We start from the raw sequence: 15,251 nt of genomic DNA, 5'->3' as shown, positions 1-15,251 counted from the left end.
TTTGCCTACTGAAGGAATATTACACAACTGAATTCTAGGAATTACGTACTGGAATCGGTTTCCCGGCAATTTGATATTCAAGAGAGCTTAAAACATATCTCTTAAAACATGCATTATTTTTCATCTTGGCCCAAAAGTACGTCCTACTAATAGACCTGAAAGTTTCATTTATTCCTAAATGTCCTTGCTCATCATGTGCTAACTTCAAAATAAATTCATGAAGCTTCCTAGAAACTACGAATTTTTCTGTGATTCCTCCTTCACTACCTGACTTCGGACGAACATGACACAAAACTTCGTCCTTTACACAAAAAGTTTCCTTACACACATAGAGATCATCATCCAGCTCATATTCAAAAATTCGGGTTAGTGTCTCATCCTCTTTCTGCAACTTGACTAGCTCATCCTTATCCAAAACGTTAGAGCCTAATTCATCACCATAACTAGGACTACATACAGGTACATTTACTACGTTACTCTCGACAGCTACGCCTTCCCCTTGGCTCTCACTGTCAACCTCGATAGAGTCCGGTCTCTCAGCCACGCTCATGCTAAGATCAACCTCGCTACCTCTATCACACTCGTTCGAATCCACGAACTCACTCACGTTCGAATCCACGAACTCACACTCGTTCGAATCCACGAACTCACACACGTTCGAATCCACGAACTTATTATCACCGTAGTCTACGTCTGTATCTAAACCCGACCTAGTTACTACCATTTCAGTCACTGGAATATTCCTCACAACAGGATTCACATTCTTGGATAAAGCTAAGTCATTACCGACAATAATGTCAACGCCTTCAACGGGCAAACTGTCCACAACAGCAAGTTTTACTTCTCCTGACACTACTTGACTTTCTAAATTCAACTTCAACAAAGGACAAAGAACACAAGTGTTAGGAAATCCACCTAACATGACTTTCTCTTCCATACTGATTTCTGCCCTGTTCGGCACACACACTCTTCGAATCAGTGAGACAGCAGCCCCTGTGTCTCGAAGCAAGACCACTTCTCTCGAATCTACTCCTCCAAGAGAGGAAACTACGCCTTCCGACAGAAATTCACCAAAAACTTTCCTAGTTTCTCTCATCACATAGTCCCTACTTGACGAAAGGTTAACTAGCGATACTGGTTTCTTACTGTCCTTTCTTTCTGCTGCACAATTTCTCGCTAAATGCCCTTTCCCATTACATCGGAAACAAGTTAATTCTGAGCCACTATATGCCATTCTACTCTTACAAACCTTAGACATATGACCAGGTTTTCCGCATGTATAACAGGAATAGTCACTTTTACTCTCATTGCTATTACTAGGACTGAAACCTTTACTGTTTTGTACTCTACCAAACGAAGGATCGTTTCGTTTCCTACTAACACTCAAATTATGAGTTAGACTATATTCGTCAGCTAGCCTAGTTGCTCCTGCAAAAGATACTTCTCGCCTATCCTCTATATAAAGTTTAATCTCAGGGGATACGTTATCTTTGAAGTTTTCTAACAACACTAAGTTCTTCAAACCGTCAAAATCCTCAACCTTAGCAGAAGTTAACCAATCAAAAAACAGCCTATCTAACTTCTTGCCGTATTCTACATACGTAATATTTTCATCCTTCCTCAAAGTTCTAAATTTCTTCGGTACGCCTCCGGTACTAACCTATATGCGCTAAGAACGGTGTCTTTCACGATATCGTAATTATCACATTCCTCCTTAGACATGCAACTATACACAGTAAGTGCCCTACCACTCAAAACTGATTGCAAATATAAAGTCCACGTTTCTTTAGGAGAACCTACTCGTTCCATTAACTTCTCAAAACACATGAAATATGTCGTAACATCTTCCTCATCAAACTTTGGTACTAATTTTAGCACTGCACTCATACCTAACCTATCAGTTTCGCCTGTCTGACTGTTACGAGTACTTTCCCTTAACCGAGCAATTTCCAACTCATGCATACGCTCTTTCTCTCTCTCTTCCTGCTGCATTACCAACATTTCTCTCTCTTGCTGCATTTTCATTACTTCTCTCTCGGCCGCTCTTTCCTCTCTCTCAGCCGCTCTTTGCTCTCACTCAGCCGCTCTTTCATCTCTCTCATACTTCTCTCTTTCTTTCTTCTCCACATACTCACGGAGATCATTCCCCTCTAGACCTAGTAGCTTACCTGACTCAATAAACTCTTTCACCATCTCACTCATTCTGATTCTTTCTATATCCTCCCTGTTTCGAACTGTTAAAGTGTTGATAGCCTAGGCAAGGTCGCCACAAAATGTTACGGACTCCGAGATCTCTCAGAGACAATGTTACGGCCTCTGAGGGAGGTCCGCTTCAGGTTCGATATGAAATAATAAAAAAAAAAGTTATCAACACAAACAGTTGAAACTGGGGATATGAATATAGAAAGAAACACTAACACAACAAAGGTTTATTTACAAGCTTACTAACAAAGGTAAATGCAGAATGGTATCTCCTATTTACATAAATAGATAGAATCTTACACTGTATGAACTGGGGGAACAGTGCGGCAATTGATATACTTGCTACTCGATTTGGCGGTTCGAAGCGCTGGCTTCCTAAATGTAGATCGGCGATTGCGGACGTCCTCTTGACTCCGTATTGCAGAAACTAATCTTCTTGTAAGGCAGGAATTCCCCAACATCTGTAACAGGACCTTTTCTTCTCTGAAGTCTGCTTGACGTCGAGATAACACGGCCGTCCACACCTGAAGACGGCTAGACCAATATCCAACCAACTCTCGAGCAACTTTTCTTCTTGATTGATGCTTCGTCGGTTCCTTCGTCTCTAGTTTCTCTCTGACGATCACTGCTGCTGATCTCTCACTGATAATCTGACTGGTGATCTCTCTCTTTTACGATATCTCTCTCTTCTACGATCACTCCTCTGCAAAGTTCGTTCGTCGTATTTATACGGCACTCTGGGGGCGGAGCCTACGGCGAACGTCACCGACTCTAGGGATTTCTAGAACTTCTTAGATGAATCTAGACGAGGTATTGCATCAGAAATCGCGGCGTTTCTCACGTCCCGACGAGATCCACAACACTCCTGCCGATTCTGGAACAACCACGAACATAAGCGCCTCCAACAGTGGCGCGAAAACCTCCTTGCTGCCGAACTTCTCGAAAATGCGTTCTCCTTTCCTTCATCTTTCTTTGCTATGAAGCAATTACCATCACACCATATTTTATCAGAAGATTTAGCGGGAATAAAGGCTTTTCTTGCAGAATGGTAAGCATTGAGATTTTTGTCAACCATTTCACTAGATGTTGTACCCTCCAGTGCAGGAAGTTCATCATTTATGGTATATGGTAGGTTAGGATTCCACCCATATGCGAGTTGATAAAGGCTAAAATCCCCTGCTACTTGGAGACAATTTTTAACATTGACTGCCCATGCCAAAGCCACTTTTAAAGACATTTCTTGTTGCTTTGCCATGATTTTTTTTACCATTTTATCTATAACTACGTGATTACGCTCACACAGGCCATTACTGAAAGAAGAATATGCTGCTGTATGCATCACTTGAATGTTCATGTTTTCACACATTTCTAGAAGCGTGTTTTGGCAAACTCCCCACCATTATCACGCAAGAATTTCACAGGGGGCCCGAAACCAATTCCCAACCATGCCTCCATAATGTTCTCTATTATTTCCTAAGGTTCTTTACTTCTTGTTACACAAGACTTTTAGAACCACGTTGCCATATCCACAATGTGCAGAAAATATATATCCCTTTTTTATATTCCTTCAAGTCTAATGTCACTATTTCATTGAACTCCTTTGCCATATTCACACTAACAGTTGTCCTTGATGGTGTTTTCTTGTATTTCAGGCATATCTCACAGCTATCTGATAATTCTTTAGCATACATGTAGCACATTTCATCCTTAACACCACATCCTTCAACAACTGAATCAGTCTTTTAGATGAGGGATGCCTACATTGTTGGTGCAATTTTTCTATCTACTTTCCCTTTCATTATCTCCCAAGGTCATCATTGTTTCTTCTATTTTTTTCCAGGCTTCTTTCTCATCCCTCAGTGGAAGGCAGTACAGTGGTACCTCGAGATATGAAAGGCTCAACTTACGAAAAACTTGAGATACGAAAGCTAATACGAAAAAATTTTACAGCTCTACATACGAAACTTTTTCAAGATACGAAAGGTTGTTGCTGTAAAGTCCGAGATTCGCCCGGACCACCGATATTAATTTTGAAACTCGCGCGCCGCCAACTGAGTAGACTCGCCAGCATCCTCCTGCTCTCCCATTGGTTCCTGATGCTAGTCACCGCCATGAGATCCTTCTCTCCTATTGGTCAGCATCCTTCCCATCATGCATCTACTACGTAGCAGCGTGCCTCGGCCACTCATCCCAGCATCGTTATCGTATGCACGTGGTATTCGTTCGTTCTAAAGATTTCGTTTAGTAACGTAAATTCGTTAGTGATTTCGTTGCAGTATACGTACTTTATCGTGTTGTGTGAGAACTTTACTACGTACAGTATATAGTAGTCATGGGTCCCAAGAAAGTTGAAATTCACGGAGACAAAGATGGAGATTATCAAGAAGTATGAAGCTGGTATGCGATTGAGTGTGATCGCCAAGGAATATGGCCGAAATCCGTCGACAATAGGCACCATCCTTAAGCAGAAGGATATCATCAAAGCAGCTACACCTTCCAAGGGCATCACTATTTTGTCCAGCAAGAGGACCCACGTGCACGACGAAATGGAAAGGCTTCTTCTTGTCTGGATAAAAGACAAAGAGATCGCTGGCGATACGATAACAGAGACAGCAATCTGCCACAAGGCCAGTGCTATTTTCGGCGATTTGATTGCCCAGGCCGAAGACGACGGAGAAGGTACATCAACGCCAACCCCAGAGTTCAAGGCTTCTCATGGGTGGTTCGAAAAATTCCGTAAACGGACTGGCATCCATTCGGTGGTGCGGCATGGGGAGGCTGCCAGCTCGAACATGAAAGCAGCCGTAGCCTTTAAAAAGACGTTTGACGAGATGATGACCAAGGAAGGCTACAGTTCTCAGCAAGTCTTCAACTGTGATGCGACTGGCCTTTTTTGGAAAAAAATGCCTCGTCGGACGTACATCACGGAGGAAGAGAAGAAGCTACCAAGGCATAAGCCTATGAAAGACAGGCTTACGCTCTCACTTTGTTCAAACGCCAGTGGGGATTGCAAGGTGAAGCCCCTACTGGTCTATCATTCAGAGACTCCTCGAGCCTTCAAGGCCTAAAAAGTGCTTAAGGAGAAGCTTCCAGTAATGTGGAGGGCTAATGCAAAAGCCTGGGTAATGAGGCTTTTGTTCACGGAGTGGGTAAATCTGTGTTTCGGCCCGACAGTGAAGAAATTCTTGGAAGAGAAGCGCCTCCCTCTGAAATGTCTGCTGGTGTTGGACAATGCCCCTCCCCACCCTCCTGGCCTCGAGGAAGATATCCTAGCGGAGTATTCCTTCATCAAGGTTCTTTATCTACCACCTAACACCACCCCTCTCCTCCAGCCCATGGACCAGCAAGTGATATCGAACTTTAAGAAGCTGTATACGAAACATCTTTTCAAGAGGTGTTTCGACATGACCGATACCACAAACCTTACCTTGCGTGAATTTTGGAAGGAGCATTTCGATGTTGTGATATGCATCCGTCTCATTGACCAAGCTTGGCAGGAGGTTTCGAGGCAAACCTTGAATTCCTTGTGGAGGAAACTCTGGCCTGATGCCGTATCCGCCCAAGACTTCGAGGGATTCGACGTGGGCGAAGCTGGTGCTGCAGATTCAGAAACAGGTGACGATCCTGAAACTGTTTTGCAACCAGATCTTGAAAAGATCGTTGCACTCGGCAAGTCCATGGGGCTGGTCGTCGATGAGAACGACATCAACGACCTTCTCGAGGAGCACCAAGAGGAGCTGGAGTTGGAGGCCATGCAACATAATGTTGTTCAAGAGGAGTTCTCTAGCAGCGGCGAGGAGGAGGAGGACGACCCTATGACAACGGCAGAAATTAAGGATGTTCTAGCTGCTTTTCATAAAGTGCAATCGTTTGATGAAAAAAGACACCCCGAAAAGGCTTACACAGGTCGTATGCTTGCGCAGTTCGATGACGCTTGCCTGAGTCGTTTCAGGAACATTGTGAAAAGCAGGCAGAAGCAATCTTCCTTGGATAGTTATTTTTTAAAGAGGCCTTTAGTATTAGCAGGAGTAAGCAAAAAGGAAGAATCAAGTGATACTAAAAAACAGAAAGTTGAAAGTGGGGATGAAGTTGAAATTTTTAAAGTATAAAAAAGTAAAAAAAAAAAAAAAAAAAGTAAAAATAAAGACACAATTTTTTTATTTTAGTTTTTTGTAAAGTTAAGTGTTACAGTTTTGTTAATATGTTTCGTAAATTTTAGTTTATGTATGTTTTTCTTACATTTTTTTATGTGTTTCGTAAACTTAAGTGTACATACGTACTTACGTATCTGCCGTTTGTCCTCCTCCTCTGTCACCACTTTCGGAGATAGCCTCACTCGAAAGGTAAGCTTCCGCATTTCTTGTATACCATGTACACTAATACACTTTATTTACAGGTAATTAGCAGTACGTTATTAAGTTAGGTATTGAATGGTCCAAATTGTTGTAGTATTTCATTGTTTATAGGTCAATTTAGCTTTATTATGAAATTTACTGGGGTGTTTTTTGAGGGCTTGGAACGGATTAGCCATTTTACATGTAAAAAGCGGTCCAAGATACGAAAAACTCATGATGCGAAGGGCGCCTCGTAACGGATTAATTTTGTATCTCAAGGTACCACTGTAGTTCCTGAGGAAGTGCACCTCAATTTCAACTTTTTTTCCATGGATTTCTGCAGTATCATTTTCTAAGTCCAATTTCACTTGTGTTCTGTCACTTACAATGTTCACTAGAAATTTCACTTTCATCATTGATTTATACACATTACCATCACCAAACCTAAACATAGTTTTGCTTTCTTTCTTTTCTATTCTCAATTTTTCCTTGTCAGACGAAGACTGTATGAATGCTTTTAACCAATCACTACCACTGCAAGCTGTGTCTAGGATAGTACAGTTAATAGATTTGGTCATCAACACTGACATAATTTTTTGATTTTCAGTAACAGAATATAACCCCTCCTCCTTTACACTACTTACATACACATTTTTTTGGACATGCTGGAGACAGGTGGTACTGATCCACACACATAACATTTCCTAACTTTACCTTATTTGTCAAATGAGTTTCTCTGCCTATTTATTTCACTTCTGTTTGCTATGCTTCCTCTTCCTCTACCTCTAAACCTTCCCTGTTCTCTTCCACGTGTAATGACATTTACCTCCTCCATGCTAAATACTATGACACTGCACTCAATGAGAACACTTCTTGACTACCAAAAAATTTTGTAAGGGCTTGCTGCATGGAATAAGACATTTTATCTGTTTCACTAAAGGACACTGCTGTCAACACCATTTGTTTATCTTTAACCATAGCCCTGCACTGTCTAGTAACTTAAATGCTAAAATACATTTTGGTGTATGTACTTACTTTGTACCTCTCCAGAATTGTACTTCTCTTCACAAATTCCAAGTTTCTCGCTGGTCAAGTGGTTTTCGTGCTCGGCTGCCAATCCGGTGGTCCGAAGTTCAATTCCTGGCTCTGCCAACGTGGAATCAGAGAAATTTATTTCTGGTGATAGAAATTCATTTCTTGATATAGTGTGGTTCGGATCCCACAATAAGCTGTAGGTCCCGTTGCTAGGTGACCAATTGGTTCCTAGCCATGTAAAAATATCTAATCCTTCAGGTCAGCCCTAGGAGAGCTGTTAATCAGCTCAGTGGTCTGGTAAAACTAAGATTTACTTAACTTTTTTCTTCACAAATTCCAAAATGTACTTCTCCATTCTATGTTCTTTCTCCTTTGTGTAACTGTCAAACCTTGTCCATGCCTCATATGCTGCTGGCATCTCATCCTTCATGTACCACTTGTCCAAGTTTTTTAGCAAAACTTTCATTCCATCTTTGACTGTCAACTTATCAATACCACTCCCTCAGAAATCTTACTCCTTACCTCACTTCCTTCTGGAAATGACAGGGCAATAACCACAGTTTGTTTATCTCGATGCTGATGAGAAGCTGCCATGCTTCCAGCTTTTGTTTCCAGCGGTCATAGCCCTTATCACCACTGAAAACTGGCAACACCAGCCTGCTGCCACATTCACTGACGCTATTCATGTTTTCGACATCTTATCTTTTAAACTATTTGTTAATCTCTTTCCTGCCACAACCAAGCTCTGCTACCATTTGTTGATTGTGTAGACCAGTATGGCAGGATAAATCAGAGGTCGACATAAAAAAAAACTGACTTTATTCACCTCTGAGATCCAACCTAACAAGTGCCTACATCATTATGCTTCACTCTCCTTACCGCTCGCAACATAAACATTAACAAACCTCACAAACAAATGATGAGCAGAAAGCACAACGTGATACACAGACATTATTAAAAGTTAACATAAAGTGTACCTGGAGTACCCACCAGTCTTAGTGGATGGGTTGTGGTATTTTTCAGAGTAGGTGACATTGTTGTCTGGCTGTTTTTAAATTTGGTACTGCGCCTAGGCCAAGGGCATTTTTGTATGCTTTGCTAGCCATCAGGCCTATCCTCTGCTGCAAAGCTCCCTCCTAAGTAGAGGTAATTCAAACAGCAAACATTGTATCAATGCTGGCATATTTTTTCTCTTTCAAAGCCATTACCTTGCCTTAATGTTTAGGAGTAGAATATGTCCATGTATCCCACCTCAATTCAGTGTGGGATTCAGCTATGTAATTACTTGGTAAGTTACTTATATGTAGTGATATTTTCATACGAGGGTTGTCCGTAAAAGGTTCCCAAAGATTTTTCACAATGAAAAACATGATTATTGGCATTGAATAATACATTTTTGGAAAGCTTAGATTTTCCTATTTTTCGACATAATCGCCGTTGAGATCAATATATTTTTGCATGCGGTGTACCATCTTCTTTATGCCTGAATCGTAGAACTCTTCTGCTGCTCCATGAAGGTAGCTTAAAACCTCTTCTTTTAGCTCCTCTCCGGTCCTGAAATGCGTTATGGAGGTCTGTAGGTCTGTCTTTGATTTCTCTGCACCATTGGCGCATGTGTTGTACGCTCATACACTTTTCTCCGTAGACTTCACACAGTTGGGAATGAATGTCCACCATTGCAGTGTTTTTAGGATACAAAAAACAAATCACAGGGCGTAATTTGCACTGGCGGGAGAAGCGAGTGGGAGCTCCATCTCTATCAGCTGCCAAGCCAAGGCTGAGCGTAGCAGACAGCTCGAGGGGGGGAAGGCCAAGCTACACGCCAGTGTCGCCGGATCCCGCGTAACAGCGTTCCTTGCGACTGCAGCTCCTTGAGAACCTTATTATACGGACAACTCAAGTAATATGTACTTTCCAAGTAATTACAGAATCTTATGGACATAAGGGCACAACCAAAATTGAGCTACCTGCCAAGCTGTTTCCCCGAGTTTTCCAATAGTGGGCGGTGTATATCACCTATACTAAAACAATAAAAATGCTACCTCGAATTTTTAAAAAAGCTGCTGCACAAGTATAAACGTTCGCCATGTAATTACTTGGCAAATATATATGAAACTATTTTATTGTGAAAATGTCATATCTTTTTTAGTCATTTCTATGCATGGTAATAAAATAGAAAGAGTATTAATTTGTTTTATTACTTCTCTTGTTTTTGATTTGTCACTTCCTTTTATTCATTTCACTCATAGTGGAAATTTGCTTTGCAGTTATGTGGAAATTTGCTTTGCAGTTATGTTTTTGGGTTGTCCTTTATGTATCATTTTCTGGTTTGAATAATAATAATAATAATAATAATAATAACAATAATAATAATGATAATAATACATAATGATAATCCTACCATATAAAATTAGATTTATATTCATAAATTTTCTTTAATGTAATAAAGGTTATGTAGGTAATGAACTCCATGTTAGGCATGTGACGCTATAAAATATCTTAAACAAGAAAATACAGTAACATTATTTTCTTAATACTATACTTAAGTGTGCATGTACAAAAGTACGTACTATATTTGAGAGTTGCCATAATTTTCAAGGGGCTGTCCTGATTATAATAATAATAATTTTTGCCATGTTCTTTTACCCCTAACTGCATTACTTTCTTCATTTTACTTGTCATCCCTTTTGCTTTGGCCTCCCACCTTGCTCTGCTTCTTTGACTTTGCTCTTGTTTAGTTTTCACCCCTCATCAGAGGATGAATCCTATGAGCCACCATCAGAGAAATCAGAGCATGTCTTAGTGGTCTGGTTAAACTCCATTGAATTTATGATTGTACTGTATAATATCAGGTTTGTAATTATTGTATTATTAAATAGTTTAAGCTTAATAATGGCAACTATATACTATACATACTTTATTTCATTTACTTACATTTTCACAATAGTATATACAAATAATGTAAAACAAAGGAAAGCAAAGCAAATTAAAAAAGATTTTAAGGACATGAATAGATTTACAAAATAGAAGTGAACTTTGCAGAATACAACAAATTTAATATGATAAATTGCATAATTTTGAGTTTATATGTTAACAGATAAAAATGGATGAAGTTAACTTGTGTGCTAAAAAATATAAAGACTTGGACTGAGGACCAAGTAGTGGTTCAAGGCTTTAAACATGCTCATCTATGTTATGCATATATTGTTTTAATTTTTTGCTTTTATCTCATAGGGAAGCACCGAGTCGTGAAGATGCAGCAGAAAAACAAAAATTGAAGCACTGTGATGACTTGAATGTACTACTTTCTCTATTTGGAACGCAGATGTCATTAAAATCTCATCGGTCTAAAGCTGTGAACTTTCTGTCTCGTAAGTCTGCTTTTCCTGAGAGCTGTGGTTCATTGGATATCCAAAGTACTGTAACCAAACCCAGGTCAGGAATGGAAAACGTATGCAATGTTCATTAGAGTGGAAAGATGAGAGTCAGCTTTGAATTTTGCATTTCATCAAAAACTCAGAATGAAACTTGTGAAAAATAAAAGCTAATACAGTGGTACCTCGACATACGAAAGGCTCAACTTACGAAAAATTTGAGTTGCGAAAGCAAATACGAAGATTCTTTTGGCTGTACATACGAAAATAGTTCAAGTTACGAAAGGTTGTTGCTGTAAAGTCCCGAGATTCGCCCGGACCACCAAGAACAATTTTAAAACTCGCGCGCCGCCAACTGAGTAGACTCGCCACCATCCTCCCGCTCTCCCATTGGTTCCTGATGCTAGTCACCACCGTAAGATACTGCTCTCTTATTGGTCAGCATCTACCCAATGTGCTCTATGTATTCTATTGGTAAAAGGATGCTGTAAATTGAAAAACTTATGCAATACATTTAATAAAAAAAAAAATTAGGTAAAGATAGAATGAAAGATAGAAATGGAATGGTTATTATACTGTTTTGGTTTAGTTTCAGTAGTTGAAGAGAGATAATGAAAATTTGATTACTGTACTGTGTGCTAGGTAAAAGGTACTTGTAAGTGCTGAACGTAAACAAAAGGGTGGAAGCTTTTTTCTTTTTTTTTTGGGGGGGGGGTTTGTTTGTTTATTATAGTTAATGGTTACTTAATAATTATTTGAAATGAGTACCGTATATCCTCGCATATTATGCTACTTTTGAAACCTAATTTTGAAGCTAATTTTAAAGGGGTCGCTTCATACACGCGGTATAAAATTAGCGTACCGTCTATGCTTTTCCAAATCGGCAGATTGCGATAGTTACTACCGGAGGAAAACAGTAGATCTTTTAAAAAGTTATGCTTTACTTGTACTTCACTATATCCAATAATATTGTATGCATTCTCATATTACTATTGTATTTTAAAATACAAAAGAGTGATCGTGTGCCATTTGCATTATTTTGGTTTATACAGCATGTTTAACTGTTCTAGACTAACCATCTATAATTTCCAAATCAGTTGATTAAGGTACAATACCGAAGGAATTTTTACTTTTTGTTTTACTCGGTAAAAGAAATATTTGTTACTTGAACTATTATTTTTATTTTAGGATACGCAGTTAAGTGAAAATTTATTAAAGTAAAAAAAAAAATGCATAAAATTAATAAACTAAAAACCTCCAAAGTCGCTCTCCGAGTCCGTATCATCAAATACTGCTCTGAATTCTTCGCCATCAAGGCAGTCATATTCATCATCTCTCAGATCTTTGATCATTTCATCTTCATATGGAAGGTATAGTCATGTCACCGTGGCGAGCTTTCTGGCGTGGCTTTTAAAGATCTGCCCTTATGCTAATTTTACAAAAACAACAACTGGCCGTGTTTGACAGACCTTTGAATGTCCTTGAGACAAACCCCGAGGCTATAATTATAAGATTATAAGGGGTTTTCATTCTCAGATACTTTAATCTCCTTCCTATTCGGCCCTGCTCTCTCTCTCTCTCTCTCTCTCTCTCTCTCTCTCCATCGTCTCTCTCTCTCTCATCTCTCTCTCTATCTCTCTTCTCTCTCGCTCTCTCTCTCTCTTCTCTCTCTCTCTCTCTCTCTCTCTTCCTAAATCCTCAGCTGTCCAAGCGAGAGCTTTTTTTATGGGACAACATAGGCCCGCATTTTGCATTTTCCATACCTAATTATTTTGTATACGATTGCCCTTTCTCGGCTGTGAAGTTGATGTCTATCCATGGCTGTGAGATGACCAGGAATAACTTGTAGTCGGTGTCAAAGTCACTCCACACTTCAGTCAGGCCAAAACTTTGCCATATCGCATTCAAGCAATATTCAGTCATTGTTTCCTATCTATTATTTTGTCAGAGAGAGAGAGAGAATCTGTTTGTATACGATTGTTTATTTTCTCACTCGTCAAACTTACTCTGTTATGCTTTATTTCATATTTCCTTGCTCACCAATTTATTCTATACCTACGATTTTAAGAAATCAAGATATGTGTAGAAGGGAGAACTGCCTCCAGACTGTACAGTCAGTATGGATTTAAACGCACATGGAACTGGTTGAAATATTCGCAACAGCACCAAAATGAGATGCCATTGTGATAGAAAATCTGACTCCGTTTCTTGTTATTGCATAAAAAAACTTTATCAACCGTGAACCTACATAATTTGTTTAGAATTCTGCGTAACGGAAAAGATAATATTTGATATCTGTAATGGGAGAAATGGTTTTATCTCTGTTGTTGTTATAAATTTGGCAGATCAAACACGTGGGAGGACCAAAACAGCCCAGCCAGAGAGCTCAGCTCATTTTGTGAGTACTATTGTTTGGCGTGCTAGGCTTACCCGATTCATTTGGGTGTGCGCTGCAGCTGCTGCTACTGCTACTCAAATAATTGCATTTTTCTTACTATTCCCAAGAGGTGACCATGGAAAATCCCAAGATTAACCAAAAATCCCAAGATAATAAAATAATTGACATATGCCAAGCCTTAATTTACTGTCTGTCTATCAGGAAAAGATACTGATAAATTGAATTGACGGTATCTTTTCTGAGAGAGAGAGAGAGAGAGAGAGAGAGAGAGAGAGAGAGAGAGAGAGAGAGAGAGAGAGAGAGAGAGAGAGAGAGAGAGAATATTGCAGTGTGTTCATGCTTGTTAAAAATGTGCAGTACGGGTAATTCATATCTGGAAGAAAAAAAAAAATATGAATTTTGTTGCTGTCAGTCGCATGGACTAAATTTACAAAGAGCAGGGAACAAATCTTGAATCCTCGAGATGATAGAGAGAGAGAGAGAGAGAGATAATATGGCAGTGTGTTCAGGCTTGTTAAAATGGGCAGAAGGGTAATTCATAATTGAAGAAAAAAAAATATGAATTTTGCTGCTGTCTAGGCGCCTAGGATAATTACAAAGAGCAGGGAACAAATCTTGACATTCCTCGAGAGATAGAGAGATGAACCTAGGCCATCTAGGATGAACTCTCTCTCTCTCCCCTCTCAACTATACTGTAAGTGTTAACTTGAGTCTCTGAAACCAATAGGTATTAGCACACGCGCAACTGTGTGTGTGTGTGTGTGTGTATGGGCATACTGTTAGGTATCATCTTCTAAAGAAATTTTTTTCTTTTCTTTTTGCGGAAGAATCTTCAAACCATTTTGCATTCAAAGTAATGAGAAGGAATCATTCTATTCTTCATGTAATCAGTAAAATACTTACTCTAATAAAAACTAAAACTACTTATTGTATGCAAAACACACACATCATCGTTAGCTTCGCGTGTGTAAACGTTCATTCTAAGAAATTCACAGAGTAGTATAACTAACACCTGATTGGTTTGTTGGTAGCCATGGAGATCTTTTATCCAATGACTGCCCTATGCTTCTGTTCTATTTATAGTCATATGCCGTGGATGGCACTAGTTTTGAACGTTACCATGTTCGTGATTTTCTGACTGCTGACGGCAAAAATTACTCAATAATTTTCTTTATATAATTATTTCTTCGTGAAAACAATAATATAATATGATCATTTTAACTTGAATGTATAGTGGTATGAAAAATACCAGTGTGTCGTAGCGATGCGTCATCAATATAGTGGTATGAAAATACCACATGGTGTTGTAGCGATACGTAATCACGAAGTACAAATCCTTTTCCCGGACCATCCTCAAAATTTTACGACTCTTCAACTTCAAGATCGATATGGTGAAATATATTATATAGTCATACTTATTGTTAAAATTCACAAGTTGAACTGCAAAACATTTATTATATTTTGATTGTCATGTACATATATTTTTTGCGTTTTACGGAATGTTTGTTTTGAAAATAATAGCTATTAGTGAATATATGGTATTAATTGTCCCACTATTTTGTTATAGGTGATCTTAGTTATCTCACATTCATTTAACAGTATTATATTAATATTTATTTAAATAAACTGTAATTAATAAATAACAATAATGAAAAACATAAAGGGAAAAAATGTTTTTGCTGCAGTAGTGATGTTTGTTTGATTATGCATCTGACCTCACATTTCCGAAATCTGAAAAATTCCAAAAACCGAAACATCGGAATGTGTGTGTACTGCACATTTTTTGAGAGAGAGAGAGAGAGAGAGAGAGAGAGAGAGAGAGAGAGAGAGAGAGAGAGAGAGAGAGAGAGAGAGAGAGAGAGAATGATTTAGGACTCCAAGGCGTGTTATTTTTACAATTATTTTATT

At 39.0% G+C, this 15,251-nt stretch overlaps 1 protein-coding gene across 1 annotated transcript in view; it reads left to right on the top strand.

Moving 5' to 3' along the window:
* Positions 1-15,251, top strand: part of LOC135214484 (testis-expressed protein 10-like) — a 164,363-nt gene that overhangs the window by 137,068 nt on the left and 12,044 nt on the right. Inside the window, exon 9 of the mRNA XM_064248837.1 lies at positions 10,806-10,942. Within this exon, the coding sequence (XP_064104907.1) occupies positions 10,806-10,942 (137 nt within the window). The remainder of the gene's footprint in view (positions 1-10,805; positions 10,943-15,251) is intronic.

The sequence above is a fragment of the Macrobrachium nipponense genome, chromosome 45 (assembly GCF_015104395.2).
Source record: "Macrobrachium nipponense isolate FS-2020 chromosome 45, ASM1510439v2, whole genome shotgun sequence".
NCBI lineage: Eukaryota > Metazoa > Arthropoda > Malacostraca > Decapoda > Palaemonidae > Macrobrachium > Macrobrachium nipponense.
Note: the sequence above shows the minus strand (reverse complement) of the source record. Positions and strands in the feature narration are given on the sequence as shown.